Here is a 27,691-nt window from a genome sequence, read left to right on the forward strand (position 1 = left end):
CCGGGCCGATAGCAACGGCCGCTAGCCCGTGCCTGATGATAAGACACACGCCACGGCCGAGAGCCTCTCGGCAAGCGTGTCAGCTGTTCGTCTCAGAGACCGGGTAGTATGCATGCCGCGTGGGTGCGGTATGCCGATGGGGCGGAGTAGCGTAGCCCTTCTCACGACGAACGGGACGGTGCTCGCCGCCGCCGCGCAAGCCAAGCAACACGGATGGTGCTGGCGACATGGATATCCCGAAGAAGACACAACCGCACGGTGGGCCGCAGCAGTGACCCCAGCCGTAGACATAGGTACATCGCCAGTCTAGTCTCACGCCCACACGCCAGCCTCGCTCGCCGCTCACGCCAGCGCCTACTTTCCAGTCCACCACTTGTACACATAGTACAAGAAGAAGGCGAGCAGGACCCACTGGCGGATATTGGGCCCCTGCTGCGGCGGGGCGATGGCGTCAATGTCGAGCGGCGCAGTGTCGGGCGCGTTGGGGTCGCGGCCGGAATGCTGCTGCACGAGGGCGGCGAGCTTGCGCGCGTCGGCGCCACGGAGCTGTGTCGTCAGCGAGCGGAGCGAGCTGGCGACTGGCGCGTCTGGGCAACGAGCTGCACGCCCACCCCCCACCCACCTCGTCAACGACAACGCCACCCTTGAGGAACTTGAACGTCGGCATAGCGGACACCTTGTACCGCTGTGCGAGCTCGCGCTGCTTGTCGACGTCGATTTTCTGAGCGCCGAGTCAGCGGCGGGGCCTATGTAGCCCTGCCTACGGCGAACTCACAACAAACTTGACTTCGTCGTACTGCCGTCAGCATGGTCCCCCTCCCCTAGCCCACCTTCTCGGCCAGCTTCTCAATCACCGGCGCGATGAACTTGCACGGGCCGCACCATACCGCGTGGAAGTCTGCTGCGTCAGCGGCGCGGCGGGCGGGCGCCAAGAAGCTTAAGCTTGAACCAACCGATGACGAGCAGCTGCGTCGCGCCGAGCGCCTTGACGATGCCGTCGAATTCTGGTGTCAGCTTGCCTCGCCAACGCGAGCTTACCCGCCGTCGACTGGATCTCGGTCGTGAGGTCGCCCATTTTGTAGGTGGTGTGGTGGGAAGTTGAGGTGTTGTTGTTGCGTTTGCGTGGTCGTGCGTGTGGACCACAGCATGACGACAGCGGGGCGGAGAAGGCCGAATGTCCGTTCAAAAGTCGGGTCGGTCGGTGCGGTGCCAAGGGCCTTGAGGGCCATCGCGCGCCTCTTGACTGTTCTTGCTCTCGCAACACACACACGATGGAGGGTGAGCAGTCTGCTGAGTTGGTGGCCTGCATGCTCGCTGACGCTCGCGCGCGTGCCAGCCACGTCCCTAGCCCAAGTCGACACGCTCTACTCGGCCGACTCGATCGAGTTCTGCCCGCATCCCGGCTTCGAGAAGTGGTTCACGTGCGGGACGTACCAGCTGCTCAAGCCGGACGAGCAGGCCAAGGCGGATGTGGAGGCGAGGGCCGAGGGCGCCAACGCCGAAGAGGCTACGACGGTGAAGGTCGGTCACTCCGACTCGGACAACGACGATGACGATGATGCCGAAGAGTATACACCCCCCGCACCCCGCGTCGGCAGGCTGTACCTCTACTCGCTAGACGACACGACGCCAACCGAGGCACAGCGCATCGAGACCGCCGCGATCCTCGACGCGAAATGGTCCCCACATACGCCCGCTACCCCCGAGCTGGGCGTAGCGGACGCGAAGGGCGGGCTGAGCGTGTTCTCTCTTGCGGACGGTGCGCTGTCCTTGAGCGAGCGCTACGAGCTGGCCGACGAAGAAACCCTCGTCCTCTCGCTCGACTGGTCGTCCTTCCGCCAAGGCGAGATCATCACGAGTCTGTCCGACGGGTCGCTGGCGCACGTCGTGCGCCGGCCGAGCGGCATGGAGACGCTCGCAACATGGCACGCGCACGAGTTCGAGCCGTGGATCTGTGCGTGGGCCGGGCCCGATAGCGTGTGGTCGGGCGGGGACGACTGCAAGCTCAAGCGCTGGGACGTGCGCGTGCCCGACGTGCCCGTGTTCGTGAACCGGCGCTTCGACGCCGGCGTGACGACTATCGCTCCCTCGCCGCACAGCGAGCACCTCCTCGCCGTGGGCAGCTACGACGCGCACCTGCGGATCTTTGACGCGCGCAAGGCGACCACGCCGCTCGTAGATGTCGAGTTGCCGGGGGGTATTTGGCGCACGCGGTGGCATCCGAGCGCGGAGCGCGCGGGGGATATCCTCAACGCTACGATGCATGGCGGGTTCGCCGTCGTCCGCCTCCCTGGCGCGCTGGCGACTGCCGACGACCCGCAGGGGAGCCACGAGGCCGAGATCATCAAGACTTTCCCTGGGACGCTCGGGTACGGCGCCGACTGGTGTAGGCGTGACGACGGCGACGAGAGCGTAGTCGCGACGTGCTCGTTCTACGACCATGTCATGCATGTGTGGCGGGCGTGAATGGACAGTTACAACAACAACAGCACACATCACGCCTCCTCGTCGAACCCACCCACATCTACCTCGCCCTCAACATCAGACCCTGCCTCGCCCTCGGCGGCGCGCTTCGCCGGCACCACACCAGGCCGCGCCATCTGCCGCCGGTACATCTCCGCAAACTCCTCGCTCGTCGTCGCCTCGTCCACCCCCTTGTCGTCGCGGACGCGGATGAAGCGCGGGAAGCGGATCGACAGGCCGCGCTCGCCGCCGATAAATGTCGCGCCGGCAGGGTATACAGGCGACAACGTAATGCTGTACATTAGCACCTTGCATATGCATTTGACACTCACTCTGCCCCGCGGATCTCCCACACTTCGGACGGTGCGAACCACACGTCGGGGACTAGGCCGCCCGTCTCGACGAAGCCGAGTGGCGAGCCCTTGCTGCAAACGTCGGGCGAGCCTTCTGGAGGGTATCGCACCAATAGTGCCTTGTAGAACGCATCGCTGAAGCCTGAGATACCTGAGACGTTAGTCTGCGTCGAAGGGTCGCCACATACACTTGCACACCGCTTCGAGCGCACCAGACTCGGGGTTGCGTGCGGCGAGCAGGATGGGACTCCACCACCCTGCCTTGCGTCCGAGCCCCCACCACGCGCCGATGGGAACCAAGTCGAGCGAGTCACCCAGACCCTCGAGGTAGTCTAATGTCAGCAGGGCCACGGCTCACCACTCACCCTTCTTGACCTTGAGCCAGCCCATGCTCCGTTGGTCGGGTTCATACGTCGCTGGGAGGGGCTTCTTGCGACCTGGCTCTGCAACCTCGCCCTCAGCTTCTCCATCCGGGTCGTCATCCTCAGCGTCGATATCAATCGGCTCAGCTGTGGCCTGCTCGCCCGACTCGAGGAGCTTGACCATCAGACCCTCAGCCTTCTGCTCTACCACTTCGTCGAAGAAGGTACGCAGGTCGGCAGGGCTCTTCATGTCCACAGAGTCGACGTTGGCAATGTGGGCAAACCGCGCCAACATTGGGTTGGACTTGTCGGCGAATGGCTCGATGAGCGTGCGGAGTAGGTGGCGGCGGTGAGAGAACGGTGCAGAGAGCAGAGGCTGTGTGGCTTAGAAATTCTGTGGACCAGATAGCCACTCACCACATCGTTCAGCAGCATCAGATCAAACGCATACACCTCAACAACCACCTTGATGTCCTCAATCTTGACATCCTTCTTTGCCCGATTTGTGAGCTCTTGGAAGGTACGGTGCTGCCCCGAGTCCTTGTCCACCGCGACGATCTCCGCGTCGATGATGAGTGATGTGACCTTGCCAGCGTTGAGCAGCTCCTGGACTGTAGGTGTGGGGTTGGACGACCACGACGGGAAGGCCGGCCTGCCGCTTGGCAATGGCCGTGACAGAAGCGCCAAGCCCAGCGCGCACACGTCGGGATACTTCTCCGTCATGTCCTCGAGGTGGCGGCTGAACAAGCGGACCCACACCATCCCGCCATCGCCCTCGACCCAGCGCCCGCCGTCGTCGTCCCCCTGCGGGCCGTCGGCGCGGATATGCATCTGCAGCCTCTGCCCGTCGAGCTTAGCCTCAGCAGCGAAGGGAAGGCTCCCGAGGCGCGTGTACACTTCGTCAATGGAGCGCGTGATGCTGCCCAGCATCGGCGAGAGTGGCACACCCACCGCGACGGGCACGCGCTGCTCCAGGCCGTCGAGGCCAGGCTCGATTCCCTTCACCAGGTCATCGTAGTTTGGGTGGCGGACGTACACCCTCCGAACCAGGCGGACCGCCTCTGCGCAGCGAGCTTCGATCCGCTCGCGTACCGGATCTGGAGGCTTCTTGCCCTTCTCGGGTAGTGGCAGAATGCCTTCAAAGTCCTCCGGCGTCATCTCGTGTAATGCTGCTGCGCGTGCAAATGCCGTGAGCAACGTCAACCGCACTGCGCCGATCTGAGGTGTCAGAGGGATGACAAAGACATCAACGACATCCCACTCACCCTTAAGTTCCCGATAAGCGTGCGCACAAGAAACCGTACTTCCTCCCCGCGGGCCTGCACCATGAGCCGTCTCACGACGTCACCCTTGAGCTTTCCACTCTGTTGCCCCCTGAGCTTCGCGAGGCCCGTGACGCGATCATACACGTCTCGGACTGAGAGCGGGGCGGGCGCGACCAGCGTGCGGAGATTCGACTTGGCCTCGAACGCCACATCTCCGGGGTCGCCGTGCTTCTCCCACAAGCGCTTGAGGTCGCGCGGCTGCAGCCCAGACACCTCCTTGATCGCCTTGGAGAGGACCATAAACCCGACGCCGAGCTCGAAGGGGACGTATGCAGGGCGCAGGTGGTTCGAGAGGAGGTACAGCGCGGCCAGGAGGTCCTGCGGGCAGCGCGCGACGAGGAGGTGGAGGAAGCTGGCGTCTGTCAGTGTGGCGCTGAGAAGTCGGACTTACTTGGTGAGCACGCGCACGATGAGCAGGCGTGACCGCGTGCGAGACACCTGCACGTACGCGCCCACGAGGATACTGTACGGCAGCCGACCCCCAGGCCACTTGGACACGTCGACGGCTTCCGGGCGGAAGAGGAGCGAGTCGGTGTCAAAGTCGATGGGGTCGACGGGCTCGGCGCGCGCCGAGCTGATCTTGGTCGGGCGCGAGGGGCCGGCTTCGGCGTTGGGCTTGGGTTCAGGAGTAGGATGTGTCTCGGCCTTGGGTTCCCTCTTGGCGAACAGCGCAGCGACGGGCTTCTTCTTCACGGCTGCGGCCTCGTCGCTCGCCTTGCCCTTGCCGTTGCCATTGGGTGCCTGATCGCTCGCCCACTCCGCTGCGAGCTTGCGCGCGAGCACTTCGTCACTGTCGACCTGTTTTCCCACGTCCACCGCATCGATCGGCACCACATCGTCGTCGGAGTCGGCGATGCTGACCACGCTCGGCTCGCGTTTCGCGCGAACGGCAGTGGCGGCCGGCTTGGCCTTGCCTGGTGGACTGAAGAACGAGGCGATCGACGTCTGTGCCGGCTTTGCCTTTTTCGCCTTTGACGGTGTCGACGGTGCCGCCGGTCTCTTCGGCGGCATCGTGGTGGCGATGGGAGCGATAAGAGCAGTGTGCAACAGCAGCCAGAGACATCTGTTGACATGTCGAGCAACATGTCTTGGCCCAGTCATCCGACGTCATCTCACCACGTGGCCTTACGTGATACACTTGGCCTCGCGTTTCATTGTCACGACGCGTTTATTGACCGTCCTTGTTGACTTTTGACCACATTCCACATCACGCACGCACGCAGCATGTCGTCGCAGGCGACAGAGCTAGCGAAAGTCAAGGCCGCAGTCAAGACATGGGAGAAGGCGTTCCGCGCGGCGCACGGGCGCGCGCCGACCAAGGACGACATCAGGGCGGACACGGGGGACATTGGTGAGTGGGCTCGCTTTCGGCGCCGCGCTGACAGGCAGAGCAGCAGTACGCGCAGTACCGGCGGCTAGTGAAGGCCGGGGTGTCTGCATCGTCGGCATCACAGAACGGCAGCAAGTCCAACACCGCCAGCCTCGAGCCAGCAACGCCAACGCGAGCCAGGTCACGGAGCAAGCCGCAGCCCCAGCCGGCGGCCCAGGCGACCGAGGCAGATGCCAATGCCGACGCTGGCCCGTCGCGCGCCAAGCGTCCCGCCGACGCGCTGTCCACTCCGTCACGGGGCGCGAGCACGCCGAAGCGTGCCAAGGCCGATGGCAACCCTTTCGCAGGCACGCCGAGCCGCACGCCGAGCCGGAGCCAGCGCGCAGGCTACTCTGTCGTCGACCCGAACCCGTTCTCCGCGAGCCCGAAGAAGCCGAACGGCCTCTTCCCCAGCCTGAGCCGCCAGTCGGCGGACACGGCGTCGCCGTTCATCGCGCACGACTCGCCCTTCATCCACGCCAACACGCCGCGCAAGCTGCGCGAGGTACTGGAAGCGAATTCGCTGCGCAAGTCGCGCGAGCGCGCAGAGATCACGCCGCGGACAAAGGCGCGCAAGCGGCTCGCGGGGGAGCATGTCGACGACACGCCGTTCAGGGTGCGCAAGCGGCGTGGTGAGCGCGCCGCCGCCGAGTCAAGCTCGAGCGTGCACGCGGTGTCGGATCCTGCCTCGGCGCACGACGAGGAGGAAGACGTCGACGATGACGACGACGAGGGGCTTGGCGAGACGCCTGTCGCGCCTGGTGCGGCGGCATTCTCGCTTGGCCTGAGCGCGACGCGGAACGGCGTGGCGGATGACCACCCGGTCGTCGAGCAGCCGTCCAGGACAAACCTGTACGCGCTGTTCCAGAAGGCGAAGCAGGACAAGCCGGAGGCGGCGGTGGCAGCGAGCAAGAAGACCAAAGCGCAGAAGGGCAAGGCGCCGGCCAAGGCCAACGCGAACGGGAGTGCGGGGCGCGCGGCGCGCGCAGCAGCCATCCTCGGCGCGCCGACGACAAGTGTGGATGACGACGACGAGATGGACGGCGAGCAGGGCCTCGGCGAGCCGAGCACCCCGCCGGCTCCCGCCCTCCCCGCCAAGTCGCCTGCGCGCACCCCGCGCCGCGCGCACGTCGTCACCCTCTCCGATGACGAGGTCGACGAGTGGGACCCCGAGGGGGAGACGCGCAAGCTTGCGGTACGCGTGACGGGGACGCGGAGGCGCGCGGTGCGCGTTGCGCCGCGGGCTGGGATTGCGAGCGACGACGAGGGGGCTGGGGTGGGCGAGGGGGAGGAGGAGGAGGTGCCCGCCGAGGTTGACGACGAGGAAGACGACACGGACCCGCCGTCAGAAGCCGAAGCCGCACCCCAGGACATGCTCTCCCTCCTCTCGCTCCGCTCGCCTGCCGGCCGCAAAGGCGAACGCCTCGCCGACCTGCGCGTACGCGCGCTCCTCGACCCCACGTCTGCGGCCGCTGTGCTCCTCCGCGCCCAGCGCAAGGGCCAGGAGGTGTTCGGTGCCGGGGAGGACGTTGGGGTCGGCGGTGGCTGGCGCGGCGAGGGCAGCGACGTCGAGGTCGAGGAGGAGGCCATCGACGGCGACGACGACTGGGAGAGCGACCCCGAGGGCTGGAAGGCCGAGGTCGTCGAGGAGGAGTGGTAGGCGCGCGCCGCAGCATTAGTTCTTGTACACCACTTGCATCAATCACGCCTGCACCTGCGCCAGTTGTTGATTCACGACTGCATTGATTTCTGATGTTATAACACTATTTGATGAGGCAGGGTTGAGCTCTGCACGATGCACAAATGACAAGGGGTATGTGTTGAACGAACACTGGGTATTCCGATGATTAAAATGCCGACTCTACACGGCGGCGAGGAGCTCTTCCTCGCTCGCCAGGCCACGGGGGGAAATGAAACCGAAAAAAAGACGCATGTACCACGCTTAAGCGTAGTCGTCGACCGAACCACACTCGCAGATGAGGTTGAGGTCACCGGCGGCGTCGTCGACACGGCCGACAGTGGGCCAGAACTTGGACGCCTTGAGCGAGGCGACGGGGAAGGCGGCCTTCTCACGCGAGTAGGGCTTGTTCCACTCGCCGGCGGTGATGACCGAGAGCGGGTGGGGAGCGTTCTTGAAGACGTTGTCCTCCTTGGACTGCTTGCCGGCAACAATCTCGTCGGCCTCCTTGCGGATCTCGATGAGGGCGTTGATGAAGCGGTCGAGCTCGTGCTTGGGCTCCGACTCGGTGGGCTCAATGAGCCAGCAAGTCGAGATGGGCCACTGAGCGGTAGGGGGGTGGAACGAGTAGTCCTGGAGACGCTTGGAGAAGTCGGGGACGCGGAGGCCGGCAGTCTTCTCAAACTCGGCAAGGTCAATCAGGAGCTCGTGGGCAACACGGCCGTTCTTGTTGTGGAAACGGATGTTGTAGTAGGGGCGGAGACGCTCAGCAATGTAGTTGGCGTTGAGGAGCGCAATCTTGGACGAGTCGGTGAGACCGACACCGCCGAGCATCTTGATGTAAGCCCACGAGATGAGGTTGATCGAGGCCGAGCCGAAGGGAGCGGCCGAGACGGCCGTAACGGCCTTCTCACCACCAGTCTTGACGAGAGGGTGGCCGGGGAGGAAGGGAGCGAGGTGCTTCTTGACCGAGATGGGGCCAACACCGGGTCCACCGCCACCGTGGGGGATGGAGAAGGTCTTGTGGAGGTTGGTGTGCGAGACGTCACCACCAACGTGGCCGGGCGAGGTGAGACCGATGAGGGCGTTGCAGTTGGCGCCGTCAACGTAGACCTGGCCACCGTTGTCGTGGACAATCTTGTTGGCCTCCTCGATGCCCTCCTCGAAGACACCGAAAGTCGAGGGGTAGGTGACCATGAAGGCGGCAAGGTTGTCCTTGTGCTTCTCGGCCTTGGCCTTGAGGTCGGCAAGGTCGAGCGAGCCGTCGTCGAGGGCCTTGACGGGGACGACCTTGTAGCCGATCATGGCAGCCGAGGCGGGGTTGGTGCCGTGGGCCGAGAGGGGGATGAGACAGACGTCACGGTGGCCCTGGCCGTTGGACTCGTGGTAGGCCTGGATGACCTTGAGACCGGCGTACTCGCCCGAGGCACCCGAGTTGGGCTGAACCGAGGTGGCGTCGTAGCCAGTGACGAGCGAAAGGTCACGCTCAAGCTCGTTGAGCATGGTGGCGTAACCCTCGGCCTGGTCGACGGGGGCGAAGGGGTGGACGCCGCCAAACTCCTTCCACGACAGAGGGACCATCGAGCTGGTCGAGTTGAGCTTCATGGTGCACGAGCCGAGAGGGATCATGCCGTGGACGAGCGAGTAGTCCTTCTGCTGGAGGTGCATCATGTAGCGGAGCATGTCCGACTCGGAGTGGTGCTTGTTGAAGACGGGCTGGGTGAGGAAGGGGGTGGTACGGGCGAGGTTGCCGGCAATGGGGAGGGTCGAGGCGGCCTCGGCGTTGAGCGAGAGGCCGCGCGAGAGCTCGTCGAGGACGGCAGGCTCAATCTCGGCCTGGCCCTTGACGCGGTAGAAGACGTTGGCAATGTCGGTAAGGTCGAGAGGGCCAACCGACTCGTCGAGGGTGATACCAATCGTCTTGTCGTCAATGTGACGGAAGTTGATGCCCGCGGCGACCGAGGCCTTGTGGACATCGGCAGCAGTGACACCAGCGGTCGAGACGTCAATCGTGAGGGTGTCGAAGAAGGTCTTGTTCACGGTGGTGAAACCGAGCTTGCCAAGAGCCTCAGAGAGGACGCGGGTGAGGCCGTGGACCTTGCCGGCAATCTTGCGGAGGCCCTCGGGGCCGTGGTACACGGCGTACATGGCAGCCATGTTGGCGAGGAGAGCCTGAGCCGTGCAGACGTTCGAGGTGGCCTTCTCACGACGAATGTGCTGCTCACGGGTCTGGAGGGCAAGACGGTAGGCGGGGGCACCGCTCGTGTCCTTGGAGAGACCGACGATACGGCCGGGCATCTTGCGCTTGAGCTCGTCCGAGACGGCGAAGAAGGCGGCGTGGGGGCCACCGTAGCCGAGAGGAACACCAAAGCGCTGCGAGTTGCCGAGAACAATGTCGGCACCCCACTCTCCCGGAGGCTTGAGCATGGTAAGGGCGAGGAGGTCGGAAGCGACGACGACCTTGGCGTCGAGGCCCTTCACCTTCTGGGCGACACCAGACCAGTCGACAATCTCACCGTTGACGTCGGGGTACTGAACAAGGGTGCCGATGAGCTTGTCACCGAGCTTGTCAACCTCGGCAGCGAAGCCCTCGTTGCTCTCGGCAATCTTGAGGTCGACGCCAAAGCCAGTGGCACGTGTGCCGAGGACGGCAATGGTCTGGGGCGCAACGGTAGGCGAGACGAGGAAGACGTTCTTGCCCTTGGAGAACTTGTTCTTGGGGACACCAGCGACGCACATGGCCATGGCCTCGGCGGCGGCGGTGGCCTCGTCAAGGAGCGAGGCGTTGGCGATGGGGAGACCAGTGAGCTGGATAGCCACAGTCTGGAAGTTGATGAGCGACTCGAGACGGCCCTGCGACTGCTCGGGCGAGTAGGGGGTGTAGGCGGTGTACCATCCTGGGTTCTCGAAGACGTTGCGCTGGACAACGGGGGGGACGATGGCGTTGTGGTAGCTGGGTAATGTTAGCAGTGCTCTCTCGTTCTCGTGCCCCCGATACCGCCGCCACACCGCCACAACTCACCCCATGCCAATGTAGCTCTTGAGCGGCTTGTTCAGGCCGGCAATCTCCTCGACGCGGCGTCTGAGCTCGAGCTCAGAGTATGGCTCAATGTCGGTCGAGTCAAACTCCTTTGTGCGGACGCCCTGGGGGATGGTGGACGCGACAAAGTCGTCGAGCGTCTTGTATCCGAGCGTGGCGAGCATGTCCTCGACATCGCGCTCGCGGGGGCCGACGTGGCGCGGCGTGAACGTGTCGAGCGGGGTGAAGATTGAGCTCGTCGAGGGCGAGTACGACTTGGACGGCGGGTTGGGGTGGGGCTGGGTCGCCGTCGTCGAGTGGCCGACTGGGCGCGTGGGGTGGGGGTTGGCGCGGACCGCCGAGATGTGGAACGCGCGCGTGCGGAGCGCTGGTGCACGGAGCGCGCGGCGGGACAGGATGGCGAGGGACATGAGGGGTGGGGGATGGGAGGACTAAGAAGAAGAAGAAGATTTGGAGCTGGAGCTCGCTACGACTACTGCTGTCGCGGCTATGGGTGGGGCCGGGAAAGAGGGGCGTAGTAGTAGTAGTGTGGCACAGACGCGCTGCTGTGATAGCGATAGCGATGAGAGCTAGCTAGCTGCTTTTGTTGTGACGACGACGACTGCAAGAGCACGTCTCGGAGTGGTGAGTAATGGTCAGTGGATGGAGAGGAGTGAGGAGGAGAAAAGAGATGCTGGGGGGGTTATCTTGTGCAGTGAGTGGCCCGGGTGGTTGCCTCGATGGTCGCCCGCCGCCCACGACGATAGGCTGGTGACGTTGTTTTCCAACAACTCGTATTTTCCAAGGATGCCGGTCGCCCTCCACCTTCCTTGGAAATTCAGACCGCGACGCGCCACGCCTAGCCCCGCGCCAGCCACGCCAACTGGTCATACTCCAAATCTCTGGCTCCGCCCAGCCCCGCCCAGCCGACTTTTCCAACAACGGTACAATGCTGCTTCAATGCCGGGTACCCCGCTAATCGTTAATCCAGCGACCAGCGAGACCCAGAATACCGCTGTCGCGCGACCACGGCGCTGGGCGCTGGCAGTGCATGCTGAGGCGACGACGATGCATAGCTCCTCGCTACCGCCGAGCCTCGCTTCACTGGGTTGCTCGCGTCGGCCTGCATGCAATCCCACGCTCCAGCCCCGCTCGCCCGAATATCTCCACATTGACAACAACGCGTCACGAGGCCTTATCACCCGATCGCATCGTTGTTGCTCCCGCTGCCACTGCTATTGACCACGACGCACGCACTGCCCATTGTGGCTGGCGCTCCCATCCTCCCACCTTCCCCGGGTACCGTGGGCGTCGAGTCCGCGTGTGCATGTGCATATATGGGTGGCCAAGTCGACTGATGTGCACTGGACCGCGCCGCCTAGAGACGTCGCGCGCATGGCCGGCGCTAGAAGCACACCACGGCCCGGCTTACACAATTGGCGGGAGACTGACCGGGCTACCTCTCCCGCCGCCGCCATTGACGCGGACGCGGACGCGTTTGGTCTCAACTGTAATCCACAGTGCTAGCCGTGCTCTCCGCGCTCTCCGCCGCCACCGCCACGCCGCCCGGAGCATGCACGCCGCGCCGTGCCGTATTGGAACTACGGTACTGTTTCTTGGAATTTCCTAGTTACCCTGGTTGCTGTCAATACAAACAATTTCCATAACAGCTTTCCAACGACCGGTTCATGGCGTTTGTGTTGGCTTCCAGGCACCAGGCACGTGGAAATGACGCCTGGGTGCAGAGAGTGATGGGATTGATGACTGAAGCACTGGGAGGTGTTATCCAACACACTTTGTGCAGCGTAACGATGCATGCAGCAGACATACGCTCCAGCATGTACTAGATTATGCATGTGACGGCGGCTACTCCTCCAAGATCTTATCAATCACACCCGCGTCAATCGCAATGCCGTGGTTGGCGAGATACTCGTCTGACCAGAACTTTGTCTGGTGCCGCGCGCCAGAGTCGCACAGGATGGTGACAATCCGCGAGCCCTTGGGCATCGTCTTGGCTAGCCGGATCGACGCGACGAGGTTACATGCGCTCGACGAGCCGAGGAACAGGCCGTCGTGGGCCACGAGGTAGCGCGACATTGCGACGGCCTCGACATCGGTTATCCTGCGCGAGTGTCAGACTTGGGTGATCATGAACCACACACCACCCACCTGTACGCGTCGTCGATGATCGCCTCGCCAAGCTCAAAGTTGTGCGTGATGCGGTTGATGCCGATCCCCTCGACGACCGTGTCGACCTGGTACCGCCGCTTGGTCCCCTCGCTCTCCTGCGGCGCGTACATGACGCCGTACCGGACCTTGTTGTACAGCCCCGAGCCCTCGGGGTCGGCAAGCACCACCTGGATGCCGGGGACGTTTTCCTTGAGATACACGCCCGTGCCCGAGATGGTGCCGCCCGTGCCGGCTCCGCTGACGAACGCGTCGACGTGGCCGCCCGTCTGGCGCGCAATCTCCGGCCCCGTGCCCTCGTAGTGCGCCTGGTAGTTGGCGTCGTTCTCAAACTGGTCGGCGAAGAACCCGCGGGGCTTCCTGTCGTATGCGGTCCGGTGCTCTAATGTCGGCGCGCCGTAGACGTCTTCGCGCGTCGCCTGCGTCGACACGACGACGTCTTCCTCGGTCGTCTTGCCCTTTGTTGGCAGGTCGACGTTTCCAAACTCGTGTGCGCGGCGGCGGGCAAGGTTCTGTGGTGTTAGTGCTGGAATACAACAGGAAGCGTCAGCACTCACGACAAACTGGTTCTGGTCGACAATGCTGACTGGTGGTACCCGCTCCACAGTCGCGCCGAGACGTTCCAGCACGAGCACCTTGTCGATCGCGACGTCGCTCGGCATGATAATGTGTGCCTCATATCCCCTGGAGGTCAGCAGATACCCCTCACCAGTTCCATCTGGACCCACTTGGCCTTGCCGACAGTCGCGAGCGAGATACCCGTCGACCCGACGGTCCCCTCGAAGAGCACGCTCCCAGTGTGGGGGTGGAGCAGTCCGCGCGCCTCGGCGTCCTCGATGACCTTGAGCGCGACGCGGTCCTTGACACTCCCGCCAGGGTTCAAAAACTCGCACTTGCCGAGGATCTCGACGCCGAGCGCGTCCGACAACGAGTTGATGCGCACGAGGGGCGTGTTGCCTATGAGGCCCGAGACGCCGGGCACGATCTCGTCGCTGCGCAGCTCGATCGGGCGCGGTGGCAGCGCCTTCGCGGCCGCTAAGCGGCGCTTGTCCGCCCTCTTGCTCTGGAAGAAGAGCGCCACCTGCGTCGAGGAGAGCGAGAGCGCGATGCCCACTGCGAGGCCGACGAGCAGGTCCCGCGTCAGTCGGCGGGGCAGGCGCGCCCCGAGCCGCTCCCACACGCGCGAGTTCCACGCCGAGATGGCCGTCAGCGCGCTCGACAGCCCTGCGGACCAGGTGCTGCCGCTGCTGCTGCTGCTCATTGTCGTTTGTTTGGTGGTTCGTGTGATCTTGACTTCTCTGTGGGAGGGGGCAAAGTCGTCATTTCGTCATTTCTACTTCCTGGCGGAGTGGTCGCCACACTCCGCTTTGTCGCGTGGCTTTAGGGCCAACGGCGGCCGTCCCTTGGCCGTTGACCGGCCTCCACTCAACTCGCCTTGGTGCACTTTGGCGCTACACGTCTCTCGACACCAACTTGTTTCTGGCCGGGTTGATGCCATAGCCGGATAACAACTCAAGACAAGTAAGTAGGAGCAGCAACGCCGCCGACGACAACGACGTGCAACACATCATCATCCTCTTTGACTCTCTTACAACTCGCTCAAACTCGTTTGCATTGTCCTCCCAGCGAAACATCGCCCCTAGAACCCAAACTACCGCTCAGGCCCCTCTCCCTTAACAATGACGCAACGTGCTACCATCCCCCTCGTCGACATCCCAATCGACTCGCTCCTCAACAACGAGGCCGCGGTCAAGGGCTCGCTCGTCCTCGTCACCGGTGCGTAGGAGATATGCAGATGTACTGCATCGAATCGCTGACACGATCCAGGCGGTGCTTCTGGCTTTGGACGTCTCCTCGCTGTCCAGCTCGCCAAGGCAGGGTGAGTGTTGCTCCACCCAGAGAGCCTGCCAGTCATGCACCACCTCCGCATGTACCGGCTCGCCGGTCAGCCGGATGCATTCATTTACTGATTACAACCAGCGCCTCGCTCTTCCTTGTTGACCTTAACGAGGTCGCGCTGGCCGCCCTCGTGGCCGAGATCAAGGGCAATGGAGGGTGAGTCAATGCCCGAGTAGCAGCTCTAGTGTGGCAACTTGAAACCCGCCCAACGCGTGTCCGACCACACACCACTGACATGCTTCCAGCTCGGCCGCCTCAGCCTCTGCCGATGTGACGAGCACGGATGCCCAGCGCTCCGCGTTCGAGGCCTGTGTCAAGGTGTTCGGCCGCGCTCCCGACATTGTGTACGCCAACGCCGGTGTCAACGGCAACGACAACTTTGAGGAGGACGACGGTGGTGAGTTGCAGCAAGCAACGTGTCGCGCCTAACTTTTGCCCAGGAGACGCGCCCAAGCCGTGGCGTGACCTCACCTTCAAGATCAACTTCCGCGGCATGGTCATCACCTCGGCCCTCGCGCAGGAGTACTGGGCCAAGTCGCCGGCCAAGGCCCCGCGCCGCCTCGTCTTCACCGCCAGCATGGGCGGTATCAACGGCATCCCGGCCGGCTCGTGCTACGCTGCCAGCAAGCACGCGACTCTGGGTATCTGGAAGGGCCTTGCCGACGACCTCGCTGCGGGCAAGCTGAGCGGCTTCACGTGAGTAGCAGGGGGCTCCGAGGCGGTGAAGGATGGATGCTCGAGCGTTGCGCCGCAGGAACTGACGCGTTTCAGTGTCCACGCCGTTTGCCCCTTCTTCGCCGCCACGGGCATTCTCCCCGCCGCCGTTCGCTTCTTCCTGGCGGGCGTGCCCCTCGTCGCGGTCCCGACCGTGTCCAACGCGCTCGTCTACATTGCTGCTGGGTCCAAAGAGCTTGGCAACGACGGAGCCATCCTCCTCCCCGATGCTGGCAAGCCGACCATCCTCCGTGCCAAGGACTACGACCCGCTCGTCCAGGAGTTTACCGATGCCCTCGACTCGAGGATTGCTCGTGAATCGTGAGTACAAATTGTGATCAGTTGTCTGTGCTTTGGTTGTGAATGGTGCTTTGTTGTGAATGGGTTGTAGGCATTGTGGCACTGCGACTTCGGGCCCCGTCAACGGGCCGTTGTCGGGGTGGGTGCGCTGTCTGCTTCTTGGTTTCGCCGGCGTGCCTTTGGATCTTCAATCGTCGATCTGATCTCGAGATCTATTGGTCGCAGGCGAGGCTCATCGTATCCGACTTCCGTTGGAGCAATGTGCTGATTGCGTCTTCACAGGTCCAATGTTGCTGCCGGTAGCTGGGGTCAGTGGTTTAGCGACGTCACCAACATCTTCAACCGCACGGCTGCGGCGGCGTAAAATAGAGCCCGGTCGAGCCAGCGCCGGCGCCTCCACGCGGCGGACGACCTGGTGCGGATGCGAGCAACACAGCTGGAATCGTTTATGGTGAGTGGGGTGGTGAGAACCCAAAGTGGACACGGGGGTAAAGGCCCAATGTGGGCGACAAGGGCACTTCTGCCTAAACTGGCCCAAATCCAAGATCCAGTTTCATTGTACCCTTTGGCCGTGGGCTTTTTGAGCCAGGTTGGTTTGATTGCAGTGATCGTGGCCGTGGCCGTGTGGCCGTGGTGGCTTGCCTTTGGCGTTGGTGTGTGCCGAGCAGAGCCGAGCAGCTTAGCTCGCCCAGTGGCGCACTTTCATTTTGGAGTGACATTTGGCTGACGACTAATAGCCCAGACGCGTTGTTTGAATTGGTGGTGTATATGGGGTCCAGCCCGGTCCGTTGTTGTGCCGTGTCATATAGGTGGGCGAGATTGAAGCAAGCGCGGGGCGGGGAGGCTACTAGCGGGGGGCCGGGGGGCGGTTGTTTACTAGGTAGTTAGTACCCTTATGCCATCAGTGTCATGGTTGTGAATACCCCAGACAAGGCATTGGACGCGCGTACTCCTTGCTGGCTATTGCTAACCACGACTGGCAGAGACTATACTTTGGTGGCGTGTGACCCAGACGAGAGAGTAGCACCGTAGTAGTACCACTAGCACCGGAAGGCTCGGCCCATGCTCGGCCCGGGGCCCGCCCGCCCGCCCGACCCGCGTGCTACTGCAGTGCAAGTGCATGCTGTCTGTCGTCGTCGCGACACCCGACCGACCGACCGATATTGACCCAAACGAGGGCGGGCGGCAGGCAAAAACGGCGCGGTGAGATCTAGGGGCGGGAGACGGGCACTTTGCATGCCGCTTGGACAGGATGCAGAGCAGAGCAAGAGCAAGAAGGAAGAGCAAGACAGTTGTTCCTGAGCAGCAGCAGCACGCAGCGCAGTGGTCATCGCCGCCTTCTCATGGTGGTGGTGGTTGTACGATTCACGATGCACGACAATTATGGATTCGGGTGGGGGCCACGCGGCGTGCGTGCTTGGCTTGACCAGCGGATCGATCTCAGCGTCGCCCGCGCGCCGTGCCCCGGCGCCACCACCCCGACCACCTACCTACCTCTGCATGACGCACCTCGTCAAACTCGGTGCTTGTCGTCGCTCGGAGTCGCGCCGGCCGAGAACAAGCAGCACGACACGACCCAGACAGATCTCGGCGAAATTGAACGAGATCTGGGTGGGGGGTCGGGCGGCGCCACGGCGGCGGCTAGGGAGGAGGGGCCCTGGGCGTGTCTCTCTGGCGGCACGCCTTCCCAAGTGGCCACTTTAGCTCCGAGATCGCCCTTGTCGTCGTCGGCTGCGTCGACTACAGCTAGCTAGAGCGGTGCACCCACACTGCCCGTGCGCGCGTGCGGCCAGCGATGCCGCGGCGGCCGTCACCGCTCTCTCTGGCAGATCTGGGCTGGCATACACGCGGAAGACGGCTTCTCACATGCCGAAACGAAACGAAACGAGACGAGACGAGAGGCGTGGGCGGAGAGGCGAGCCGGGCGCGGGCAGCTGCAGCTGCAGCAGCAGCAGCCCAGCCCAGATCGACGACAGCTGAGTGGGGGAGGGAGCGAGGGAGGGAGGGAGGGGCAAGGCAAGACACCTTGCTGCCTTCCCCCTGCCTCCCCTGCTGCCGGCCCTCCTTGCTTGCCTCGTCTCTTGCCCCCCCACCCCACTCCCCGATTGCGCTATGACTTTGTACTTGCTCCTGTCCCCCCTGCCATGATATTCTCCGGCCGGGCGCGGCACGCGTAATACTTTTGGCTATGGCGTCGACGACTGAGAGGGGGATTGACTGGCTGGCTGGCCGGCTGGTGCTGGCGCTGGATGCACGCTGTTACTGCCTGCTGTTTACCGTCGCTGCAGCTGATCAGCATCATCATCGTCATTCCATCCCGCGTTGGCCGTGGCCCCGATACACCTCCTCCTACTACCGGAAGTTCCTCTCTTATCCGCCCTGTCGTGTCGTCTCAGTCGGCTGCTGCTGGTCCTGCTGCTCGACATTGCTCTCTCTCTCTCTCTTCCTCTGTCTCTCGCTAGCTGGGATCTGTCTCGCATCCCCTCCTTGCTCTGTACTTCATCCCGGTCGCAGCAAGCACGTCACCCCGCTGCCCATCACTGCAAGCCCATCCATCGCCCGTCACGACTCTTACAGTTGCACCACTACCACTGTTGCATCATCACAATCATCAGCCATCCAGCAGCACCCACACGCACCCATACGCATCATCATCCACACGACAGCACAACTACCTCCCTCCGCGCGCGGCATTCAACGCTTCCACCAGCTCGCCCCGACCGAGCTACTCGCCAAGTACACGTCCCAACCCACCGACCAACCCACTGGCGGACCGACCTCCGTCCCGATCTTGAACCACTCTCACCCTGCAACTTGGACCGGGCATCTTTCGAGACTGTTGTATCCCCTCCCCTCCCCGCGTCACTGCCCGCCCCCCGCAACCGCAACGCATCCATAACATAAACTCCCCATCGCGACCTGGCCCAAACTTTGTTTTGCGATAGAACGCCGCGTTCCCGGCACCCCCCGCCTTCGCTTGGAATCTCAACGACATTGGTTGACAAAGACGAGATCTGTCCTGGCATTCTGGATAAACCACCGGCCAGTCGCCCACCCACCTGGCAGAACGGACGGCGGCCATTACACCACCACACCACACACCACACACGTCGAGTCAAGCCAGCCAGCCAGCCAGCCAAGGGGTTGTTGCACCGCGCCGCTCCACTCGACTTGCAATCAACCGCGGGTCGTGTTCGCGATAGTTTGTTTCTGCTTTGCTCACTACAACAACAACAACTAAACATCAGCAACACGCGTATCACTCGCGATCCTCAGCATTCCAGACGGCGATAGACGCCGCAGCTTCTACCAGCCCAGAACAATCCCACCTCCCCGCCATCCACTGCCCCCTCCTCCGCGTCACCGACCAGCCCCCGCCACCATGGCGGCGTTCACACCACCGCGCAAGCATTCGCTGCACTACATCCTCTCACCACCAGAAGCCAGACCTAGGCACACCGACACGGCGGTCAAAACAGAGTACATCGAAGATCGCCTCCCAGACGCACCAGACGTGCCCGGCGTCAAGCGGCCCGCTGTGCCGTCGAGCCCACCATCTCGGGCCCAGGATCACGCCTCTGGATCGCGTCACTACCACCCAGCACTAGACGCCCTGCCTGCATCCATCCTCTCGCTCATTGCATATCATGTCGTCGTGGACGGCAGAGGACGAGCCGGACGCCCAGCCCGACTCTTACCCCTCCTCCACACGTCCCGGTCGATCAACGCCGCCCTAAACTTTGACGCCAACCCGCAATTATACAATTGGCTCTTCCGCGCGACATTCGACCTTGGCGCACTTCTCCGACGAACCCAGTGGATGTTTGACGTCAAGACCGACGTTCCCGGGACATCACGCAAAACCGAGCTCTTTGGCGACCCAAGATCATGGGCCTACGAGTACCGCGACCGATGGGAACTTCGAAAGCGAATGCGGATTTGTGTCGACAACCAAACCGTTAATGTCCCCGGCATCAGCAGCATCCGGCATCTTGAGCGCGACTTCTTTGCGCTCTGGTTCCTCTGGACTGAGAATGGTGAGTGAAAATAGTCTCTTATCGTGTGGAAGGCGGCCAGCTCCACACTGGCCGTCATTGTCTGGGACTGGTCAGACACTCGTGTCCACCAACAAGGGTTACACAACATTGGCGTCACGAGGTGGGCGCCCGTGGTTGGTAGCTCATTGAGGCGTCGGTTATGGGTCGCCGCCGCCGCCGCCGCCGCTTGTGTAGGAGGCGTCAGTGGCGCACCCAGCATTGTGCTTTTGACAGGCCTCGGCCACCGGCGCCACCAACAACCCCATCCCTGCGCATGATGAACCCACTCTGTTGCTATTTACCTCTTGGCTTGGAATCTGCTCACCCGAGCAAGTGAACGAGCTGACCATCGTCCTTAGACCAAAAGAACCTCGTTTTCCTGACAGAGGAATGCCGCTTCCAAGACTGGATCATGGTCTACTACCGCGATGACATGCTCAAGGACTCGCTTCACCCGGGCTTCCCAATCGATTCGCCTACAAAGGCCCTCGGCATTTGGACAGCATTGTTGTCAGGAACAGATCTCTTTGCAGAGCGTTCGGCGACCGAGGTGGACGAGAAGATCTACATGCTTCGACCCTACGTCTTTGGCTGCCCAAAGTACGAAATGCTCTACGCGCCATGGCAGCACCGGCGACTGCCTCTATGTGCAAAGGACTGCACCGATCACGGGTCAATGACGACGTATAGCGCGCCATACGCTCGCTTCGGCCACCAGCACACGCGGGCACCGCCATTCTTTATTCTCGGGTCGTACCTCCTGTTCCTGCGCTTGGTCGAGAGACACCCTGGCCGCATCGGGATCAAGCCGGGATCAACATGGTTTGTCGCCCCAGCAGACAGTCGCAAGAGCAGCCCGAGGCCAGGAAGTGCCGCGGGAAGTGTGCACAATGGCTATTCCAACGGAAACACGTATGACCCCGGCCTCTTCAGCAAGACGCACCTCATGCCGTCCATCTACCATGACAACGAGTGGCAGCGCAACACGACCTGCCAGGACGCTCACACGTCGGCTGGTCTCCCACCGCTCACTTTCCTGGGCAAGCTGGAAGGCTACTGGCGCGGTAACCTTCTCTTCTTCGACTTCCAGTCGTACCGCCAGATGCTGGATGAGGGTGTGACGCCGCTCTACACTGGAACCTTTGCGACACACGCCATTGAAATGGAGATCCATGAGACGGTCATTCGCGTGCGCAACGAGGACGTCGGCGGCGAGGGCCCATTGTTGTTTGCCGGGTTCAAGGACGAAGACAGCGACGAGGAGGTGGAGAAGGTCGCGGCCGGGTATGGCCACCAGGTGTTGACTGGAGACGAGGTTACCGCTCCAGAGGCGCCAGGATGGACAAAGGAGATTCTCATTTCTGGCTTTGTGAGTTGCGCAGGTGGTGCGCGCCCAAGGGCTAGCTGCTGACTCTCCCCAGACCCGCTCGAGTTGGGGAATCTCGCGAGTGCGTGGTCGCGTTCGCGCCTGGGACGGCCTCGTCACGCTCTCGCTTGGTGCTAGCGTGAGTGCATTGTTATGCTGTAGTGCTGACCCCCTGCAGCAACCGTATCCCATGGGCCGTTGGGTATGGAGAGGCTACATTCACACTGGTGGCTACTTCATCGGACGCTGGCGGGACACGTACACGCCAGAGGACCAGACGGGATATGAAGGGCCGCTTGGCTTCATTCGCGCCGGCGACCTCTTCTACCCCGACCACTTCCCGACGTCGATGGCGACGAGCGCGGGTACAAGCAAGCTCGAGCTTTCCGACAATGTCGCGCCAAACCCTGCCCCCGGAGGACGGGACCCGTTCCGTGCCCGCTCAGCGTCGCAACGTGCAGGTAGCGGCTCGAGCGACGATCCGATGGACGGCTCGCGGCCTGGACCGAAGCGCAAGACGACAATGGAGAAGGTGATGGATGACAGTGGGCGGCCCACAAGCCGGGGCCGTCGAGCGAGTTGAGCAGAGGTAGATGAGTAGAGCCCAGGCCGGCCTGGGCGGCGGCGCCGCCAGAGGATCGCCGTCGACTCTATGTTTGCATGAGTTTGGACCTTGTACAGAATAGCGTGTACATGTAAGCATGTGCTATGGTGGGGTGGTGGGGGTGGCTGGGGCGCGGATTTGCACGTCGATACATCAACCGCCTTGTTACGCGCCATCGAACGCACGTTTGCAGTCGCGGTGAGGCCATCGCGTCGAACAACCCACCGCCAGTGTGCCACCAACAATGCCGTGCCTGAATATTCGCAATCGCAAAAGTCAAAGTGGAGGGGCTACTCGACGACTCTCTCATCCTCCCTCCTCACACACATCGCCACGAGAACAATGTCGGCCATCAACCTGGAAGAGTACGGCAAGGTGGTGCCGCTGAGCGCCGACGCCGAGCGGCTGGTCAAGTCGGACGACCCGGAGCACGTGAGTCGCGGGGTGTCTACCTCGCTCGCCCCGTCTCCTTCTCTTCCCCTCGGTCCTCTCCGTCCGGTCCGACGCTGACCCCCCGCCCAGCCAGCAAACCTCATCCCTGAGCTGTGCCGCGAGTTCTACAGTGCGTCGCGGCGCCGCCGCACCATCAGCGGGACCGGCGGCAGCTAACGCCCCGCAGAGCTCGGCTGGGTCACGGGCACGGGCGGCGGCATCAGCATGCGCCGCGGCCCGCTCGTGTACCTCGCCCCCTCGGGCGTGCAGAAGGAGCGTATTCTCCCCGAGCACATGTTTGTCCTGCCGTTCGCGCAGAGCAGTGTGCCCAAGCCTGGTAGCACGCGCGACTTTGTGCGCGTGCCTAGCAAGAAGGTAGGTGGCTGACCGAGCGGAGCGAGGTGGGCCGGGGTGGCTCGGCATGTGGAGCGGCTCGACGAGACGAGGCGCGACAATCATGTCGTTGACGACTACCTCATTTCTTGGCTACCGCCTCCTGCCTCCCACCGCGGCCACCTTGTCGCTCACCGCTCGCTGCGCTCGCGGCTCGCGATCGCTAACACCCCCAGGGCCTCTCCGAGTCCCAGTGCACCCCTCTCTTCTGGAACGCCTTCACGGCGCGCGACGCCCAGTCGTGCATCCACACGCACTCGCAGCACGCCGTCATGCTCACGCTGCTCCTCGGCAAGGGCGCCAAGAGCTTCCGCATCTCGCACCAGGAGATGATCAAGGGCGTGCGTCTCGGCGGCGTGGGCAAGACGCTCGCGTTCTTCAACACGCTCGAGGTGCCCATCATCGAGAACACTGCGCGCGAGGAGGACCTGACGGAGAGCATGGCGCAGGTGGGTGCCGCCTGTGTGGGCGACGTGCTGACGCCCAGGCCATGGCCGACTACCCCGACGCCGCGGCCATCCTCGTGCGCCGCCACGGCGTCTACGTCTGGGGTGGGTGGTGTCTGGTTGTGAGTGCTGACAACGTGCAGGCCCGACCTGGGAGTCCGCCAAGACGCAGGCCGAGTGCCTCGACTACCTGTTCGAGATTGCCGTCAAGATGCTCCAGGCGGGGCTTCCCCTCGAGGGCGACAACTAGAGGAAGCGAGGGTTGATGTGGGCGCGGGAGGGGTGGGTGAGGTGCGGCTCAACGCGGGGCTCAGCAGGCTTCAACACTGTACGGGTGGATCATGCATTGATATAGTGTAGAACGTGGGGCTGCTGCCTGCATGGCGAGGCTGGAGCCGAGGTGAGCTGTGGCCAGAGAAGCCAGAGCTGTGTGTCGCCCCCAGCCCTCCGCCACCATCTCCGCCGCCCAACCGCCCCAACCACCACCCGGTGGAGGTTCCACGAAAAGTTGCCCTCCCAACCGTCATCACCGACGACTCTTGTTTGCGCTCTGTCCACTTGCTCAAACACACACTACACAATGCCCAAAGCACCCCCGACACCACCGTACCCCCTCAACGGGCTGTTCCCTCTCGCCAAGCCGCGTGGCCCTCCGTCGTGAGTGGGCGGGGCGGGGGGCTAGCCCGACGCTACCCCCCCTTCCTCCCTCAACTCGTGGCCACCCCTAACACCCCCCACAGCATGCAGGTCATCGAGGCCATCAACCCCCTCCTCCTCGAGTCGCGCCTGTTCGAGGACCAGGCCAAGGGCGAGCTGCACGCGCGCAATATCGCAAACTCAAAGTACACGAAGCGCAAGCGCAACTCGACGCACGAGGGCCTCAAGATCGGGCAGGGCGGCACGCTCGACCCGCTCGCCGACGGCGTGCTGGGTGAGCCCGTTGCGTGAGGCATGCGCTTACCGGTCGCAGTGATCGGCGTAAACCGCGGAACGAAGCACCTCCAGCGCTTCCTCGACTGCACCAAGGTGGGTTGGCGTCCGCGTGTGTGGGCTAACGCCACAGGAATACGAGTCCATCGGCATCCTCGGCGCGACCACCACCACTATGGACGCCGAGGGCGAGGTCCTGTCCACTGGCGTGAGCGACGCGATTACCCGCGAGGATGTCGAGGGCGTGCTTGACAAGTTCCGTGGAAAGATCATGCAGACGCCGCCTATGTGAGTGGGAAGGGCGGCGGTGACAAGACAGATGCTAAGACTCCGCGCCAGCTTCTCCGCCCTCAAGATGGACGGCAAGCCGTTGTACGAGTACGCGCGCGAGGGCAAGCCGCTCCCCCGCGCCATCCCTGTGCGCGAGTGCGAGGTGTCAATCGAGCTCGTCGACTTCCGGCCCGCCGAGAAGGTCCCCGGCGACGGTGGCCACAAGTACCGCTGGCCCGAGAAGCACCTGTCGGCCGAGGAGAAGGCCACGTTCCGCAAGCTCGACAAGATGGTCGCCGACGCGGCTGGCGACGCGCCGGCCGGCCCCACGCTCGACTACGACACGGTCGTGCCCGAGGTGTCGGCGACGACTGGCCTCCGCCCGGCAACGTTCACGGTCCGCATGACCGTCTCGCGCGGGACGTATGTCCGTTCGATCGTGCACGACATTGGCCTGGCGCTCGGGTGCGGCGCGCACGTCGTCAAGCTCACGCGGACGCGCCAGGGCGAGTTTGTCCTCTTGAGCGACGAGGCGGCGCTCAAGGCGCACGACGCGGCGCAGGCGGCCGCGGCAGCCGTCGACGTCGACGACGAGGAGGCGGCCATGAACGCCGGCGCCAGCTCGTCGTCAACGCTCGGCAAGGGCGACACCAAGACCATCCCATGTATTCCCTGGGAGGTGTTCCAGCGCGCGTTACAGGACCGCGCCGAGACGATGGAGGAGGAGAAGCTGGAGCGCGAGGAGATGGAAATGTCCGGCGCGACGCCCGACGAGATCAACAAGAAGCTCGGCAAGAAGGCTATCCTGGCGCGCCGCAAGGAGGGCGAGCTCAAGGAGTGGGAGGTCGAGGTGCTCCGCCGCTTCGTGCCGGTCGAGCTGCCCGTCGTGCGCGACTCGAAGAGCCGCGCCGCGGGCCTGTACTAGGGTTGGGGTGCGTGCCTTGTCTGAGGGTGCATGATGCAGTAGTCTATGTGTACATGTCTAGAGTGGGATGCGGGTGACGTCGCGCGCGACCTTGACGCAGAGGTCGGTGATGGTCCAGCCGGAGGCGGGCTGGGCCTTGAGCAGCGCGGCGGAGCGCGTGGCGCCGAGGTGCGCGAGCAGCTCGGGCGTGAATGGTGCGGCGTCTGAAGGCGAGACGTCGCCTTCCCTCTCTTCCTTGTCCCCCTCGGCACCAGCCTGGAGGCACCAAGCGAACGAGGCATGGAACTCCGCGTCGTCATGGTACGCCGGCAGATGGTGCCGGCGGAGCACGGGCGCGACGGCGTGCTCGAGCGCGCGCGCGAGCTCGGACGCGCCCGCCCCAACGCAGAGCGCAACGAACGCGCGGCCGGCCGTGTTGGTGTACCCCGCCAGCGACGCAAGGCTCAACCTGAGCTTTCCCAACTTGAGCTTCGCGACAGCGGACGCCAGTTCTGGCGCGAGAGACGTCGTGAGGCCGCGCCGGAGTGGCAGCGGGTGGGAGAGGGATACGTGTAGTGCTGCCTGCGGGCCATCGAGGATCGGGTGGACGGCATAGTCGGGCAGCCGGGTGCGCAGGTCGCCTATCACGGCGGTGAGCGCGCGTGCCAGAGCCGGCGGGACGGGCACTGAGGAGGAAGTTAGTGGTGAAGGAGGGAAGGAGGTAAGGGGAAGCCCACACTCCGCGTAGATGTGCGCGTAGTAGTCCCCATCAGTGAAGGGCCGCGCTCGCCGCCGGCCTTGGTGCGCGCTGGGGTCGTCGGGGGTGCTGGTGAACGAGGTCGGGAGGGAGGGCAGGCGGGCAGCAGGGGGCTTGGTGGGCCTTGCCTTTGCCTTGGGCTTCGGCGCCGGCGGTTGGGAGACGTTGCGCCTGGGGTATTGTCAGCTGGACAGGACGCTGCGTACGTACCGCTTCGGCGGCCCCGCGTCGTCGCTGCTCGACGAGGCGTACCCCGCCAACAAGCTGTTCATGAGCGTGATGATGGCAAAAACAAAGTGGGCGGTGGTGGGTGGGGTGGAGGTTGATCATCCGCGGCTCGGGTCAATGACGCACGACTGAAATTTCTTGTTGACATCGCCCACCACACCATGTACTGGTACCTCTCGTTCCTCCGCCCGCCGCCGGTATACCTCGCGATCCCGGCTGACGGGGTGGTGGTTACGCCGCAGGTGGCCAACGACCTGCGGACGGAGTGAGTACGAGCCGGGCGCGAGTTGACGGCCGGCCCCGCTCACACCACATCCAGACTCCGCGACGCGCCGACAGAAATCGCATATACCTGGCAACGCACGCACCCCACCCCCTCATCCCCGACCAAGCCGTTGCCATTGACGCGCTTCGAGCCCCCAGAGAGCACGTACCGGCCGCTGACGGTACCGCTGCCCCGGAACGCTAGGGTAGGCGAGCACTGGCGCCTCGGGCTGGTCGAGGTGCCCTCACCGGGGACGAAGGTCGACACTGGCGCGATCGGGGGCGATATCCTCGCGCTTTCGGGCGAGGGCGTGCGCGTGCTCGGCGTGTGGAGCGAGGGGATCGAGCTGCGGAACGGCGAGGTGGTGGCTGCTGCTACCGGGCCAGTGAGGGGGGTGGGCGGCAAAGACAAGGGCAAGGACAAGAAGGCTGCAGGCAAGGACAAGGCCGGTGGCAAGCCCAAGGCCAAGGGCGGCAAAGACGACACGCCAAAGCAGGGGAGAATATCCCGCGCGTGGGCGCTGCCCTCTGGTCAGCAGCTCACGCTCGTCGAGCAGACGTCGTTCGACCTCGACAAGGTGGGTGGGTTGGGTGCGGGACGCGCTGACGGGTTGCAGAAAGTGTGGGACTCGGGACTGGCGCTCGCGTCGTGGCTGTGGCGGTATCTTTCCAACGGCGGGGGGTTGCACGCCGACGCTAAGCGGGTGCTGGAGCGGTTAAATGCGGACGAGCTGAGCGTCGTCGAGCTTGGTGAGCAGCTGGTGTGCGTGCGCGGATCTAGCTGACGACTCAGGCAGTGGTACCGGCCTCGTGTCTATCGCGCTTGCGCAGATGCTGACCTCGAACGCGAACATTGTCGCGACCGACCTCGGTGCGTCGTGGTTTTGCTTCAGCTCGCTAACCACGCCCCCAGAGTCCGCCCTCGAGATCATGCGCGAGAACATTGCGCTCAACGCCGAACCATCGCGACCACAGGTCCGCGCCGACGTGCTGGACTGGGATGCGCCCCTCCCAGACTGGGTACAGGCTACACCACCGACAGTCGTCATCGCCGCCGACGTGACGTACAACACGGCGTCGTTCCCCTCCCTCGTGGCGACGCTCGAGCGCCTCCTCAAGCCCGCTGACGGCCCTGCGCCGCTGCTCCTCCTCGCATACAAGCAGCGCGACGCCGCAGAGCGCGAGCTGTGGAACATGCTCGCTGCGCGCGGCATCGGCACCGTGCTCGTGGGCAAGATTCGGGGTGCCGAGGAGGAGGGCCAGGTCGAGATGTGGGTCGCTGGGGCGGACATTGCCTCGAGCACATGAGCGTGTGCATGGACATATGCTGTGCGCGTCGCCTGCGTCTATCACGATCCTTCCATGTATGCATGCATCTTGCACTGGTTGAG

General features: G+C 63.7%; 11 protein-coding genes across 12 annotated transcripts; 6 read left to right on the plus strand and 5 right to left on the minus strand.

The window, feature by feature from the left end:
• Positions 1-281: 281 nt before the first annotated feature.
• On the minus strand, positions 282-1,109 carry png-1 (Peptide-N(4)-(N-acetyl-beta-glucosaminyl)asparagine amidase). The gene is made up of 6 exons (XM_062775211.1): positions 1,039-1,109; positions 954-1,004; positions 831-898; positions 776-796; positions 623-721; positions 282-546 (listed from the first exon to the last, which is right to left on the minus strand). The coding sequence occupies exons 1-6, from the start codon at positions 1,073-1,075 to the stop codon at positions 355-357; spliced, it is 468 nt and encodes a 155-aa protein (XP_062631195.1). The 5' UTR covers positions 1,076-1,109; the 3' UTR covers positions 282-354.
• Positions 1,110-1,271: 162 nt separating this feature from the next.
• On the plus strand, positions 1,272-2,466 carry DPH7 (Diphthine methyltransferase; the record flags this gene model as incomplete). The annotated part of the gene is made up of 2 exons (XM_062775212.1): positions 1,272-1,278; positions 1,337-2,466. 2 exons carry the CDS (start codon positions 1,272-1,274, stop codon positions 2,464-2,466), a joined length of 1,137 nt encoding a protein of 378 aa, XP_062631196.1.
• On the minus strand, positions 2,357-5,514 carry adl1 (DNA ligase 3; the record flags this gene model as incomplete). Its single annotated transcript, XM_062775213.1, has 7 exons — positions 2,357-2,757; positions 2,796-2,967; positions 3,005-3,148; positions 3,182-3,554; positions 3,596-4,396; positions 4,444-4,855; positions 4,895-5,514. The coding sequence occupies 7 exons, from the start codon at positions 5,512-5,514 to the stop codon at positions 2,496-2,498; spliced, it is 2,784 nt and encodes a 927-aa protein (XP_062631197.1). The 3' UTR covers positions 2,357-2,495.
• Positions 5,515-5,719: 205 nt separating this feature from the next.
• Positions 5,720-7,532, plus strand: LOC62_06G008672 (uncharacterized protein; the record flags this gene model as incomplete). The annotated part of the gene is made up of 2 exons (XM_062775214.1): positions 5,720-5,854; positions 5,893-7,532. The coding sequence occupies exons 1-2, from the start codon at positions 5,728-5,730 to the stop codon at positions 7,530-7,532; spliced, it is 1,767 nt and encodes a 588-aa protein (XP_062631198.1). The 5' UTR covers positions 5,720-5,727.
• A 74-nt stretch (positions 7,533-7,606) lies between these two features.
• Positions 7,607-11,229, minus strand: gcv2 (Putative glycine dehydrogenase (decarboxylating), mitochondrial). The gene is made up of 2 exons (XM_062775215.1): positions 10,573-11,229; positions 7,607-10,503 (listed from the first exon to the last, which is right to left on the minus strand). Exons 1-2 carry the CDS (start codon positions 10,998-11,000, stop codon positions 7,815-7,817), a joined length of 3,117 nt encoding a protein of 1,038 aa, XP_062631199.1. The 5' UTR covers positions 11,001-11,229; the 3' UTR covers positions 7,607-7,814.
• Positions 11,230-12,409: 1,180 nt separating this feature from the next.
• On the minus strand, positions 12,410-14,042 carry cysF (Cysteine synthase 2). The gene is made up of 4 exons (XM_062775216.1): positions 13,485-14,042; positions 13,314-13,440; positions 12,739-13,268; positions 12,410-12,691 (listed from the first exon to the last, which is right to left on the minus strand). The coding sequence occupies exons 1-4, from the start codon at positions 14,015-14,017 to the stop codon at positions 12,436-12,438; spliced, it is 1,446 nt and encodes a 481-aa protein (XP_062631200.1). The 5' UTR covers positions 14,018-14,042; the 3' UTR covers positions 12,410-12,435.
• Positions 14,043-14,225: 183 nt separating this feature from the next.
• Positions 14,226-16,515, plus strand: TM_0325_1. 2 transcript variants are annotated; one of them, XM_062775217.1, is made up of 8 exons: positions 14,226-14,532; positions 14,584-14,635; positions 14,737-14,811; positions 14,901-15,052; positions 15,096-15,351; positions 15,427-15,690; positions 15,952-16,120; positions 16,407-16,515. In XM_062775217.1, the coding sequence occupies exons 1-7, from the start codon at positions 14,436-14,438 to the stop codon at positions 16,031-16,033; spliced, it is 978 nt and encodes a 325-aa protein (XP_062631201.1). In that variant the 5' UTR covers positions 14,226-14,435; the 3' UTR covers positions 16,034-16,120; positions 16,407-16,515. The 2 variants fall into 2 exon arrangements, with proteins under 2 accessions (XP_062631201.1, XP_062631202.1); XM_062775218.1 differs by having other exon boundaries at positions 15,952-16,515.
• Positions 16,516-18,014: 1,499 nt separating this feature from the next.
• On the plus strand, positions 18,015-23,226 carry MDE1 (Methylthioribulose-1-phosphate dehydratase). The gene is made up of 11 exons (XM_062775219.1): positions 18,015-19,706; positions 20,066-21,075; positions 21,128-21,211; positions 21,251-21,617; positions 21,870-21,874; positions 21,908-22,108; positions 22,199-22,238; positions 22,296-22,483; positions 22,678-22,950; positions 22,989-23,052; positions 23,091-23,226. Exons 1-11 carry the CDS (start codon positions 19,052-19,054, stop codon positions 23,195-23,197), a joined length of 2,994 nt encoding a protein of 997 aa, XP_062631203.1. The 5' UTR covers positions 18,015-19,051; the 3' UTR covers positions 23,198-23,226.
• A 277-nt stretch (positions 23,227-23,503) lies between these two features.
• On the plus strand, positions 23,504-25,358 carry PUS4 (tRNA pseudouridine synthase 4). Its single transcript, XM_062775220.1, has 5 exons — positions 23,504-23,604; positions 23,688-23,878; positions 23,918-23,973; positions 24,011-24,165; positions 24,217-25,358. Exons 1-5 carry the CDS (start codon positions 23,528-23,530, stop codon positions 25,070-25,072), a joined length of 1,335 nt encoding a protein of 444 aa, XP_062631204.1. The 5' UTR covers positions 23,504-23,527; the 3' UTR covers positions 25,073-25,358.
• On the minus strand, positions 25,130-26,080 carry USB1 (U6 snRNA phosphodiesterase; the record flags this gene model as incomplete). Its single annotated transcript, XM_062775221.1, has 3 exons — positions 25,130-25,737; positions 25,789-25,979; positions 26,019-26,080. The coding sequence occupies 3 exons, from the start codon at positions 26,078-26,080 to the stop codon at positions 25,130-25,132; spliced, it is 861 nt and encodes a 286-aa protein (XP_062631205.1).
• A 113-nt stretch (positions 26,081-26,193) lies between these two features.
• VCPKMT (Protein-lysine methyltransferase METTL21D) lies at positions 26,194-27,608 on the plus strand (the record flags this gene model as incomplete). The annotated part of the gene is made up of 5 exons (XM_062775222.1): positions 26,194-26,301; positions 26,356-26,878; positions 26,918-27,050; positions 27,094-27,171; positions 27,214-27,608. Exons 1-5 carry the CDS (start codon positions 26,198-26,200, stop codon positions 27,606-27,608), a joined length of 1,233 nt encoding a protein of 410 aa, XP_062631206.1. The 5' UTR covers positions 26,194-26,197.
• Positions 27,609-27,691: the final 83 nt, after the last annotated feature.

Source organism: Vanrija pseudolonga, chromosome 6, assembly GCF_020906515.1.
Source record: "Vanrija pseudolonga chromosome 6, complete sequence".
NCBI lineage: Eukaryota > Fungi > Basidiomycota > Tremellomycetes > Trichosporonales > Trichosporonaceae > Vanrija > Vanrija pseudolonga.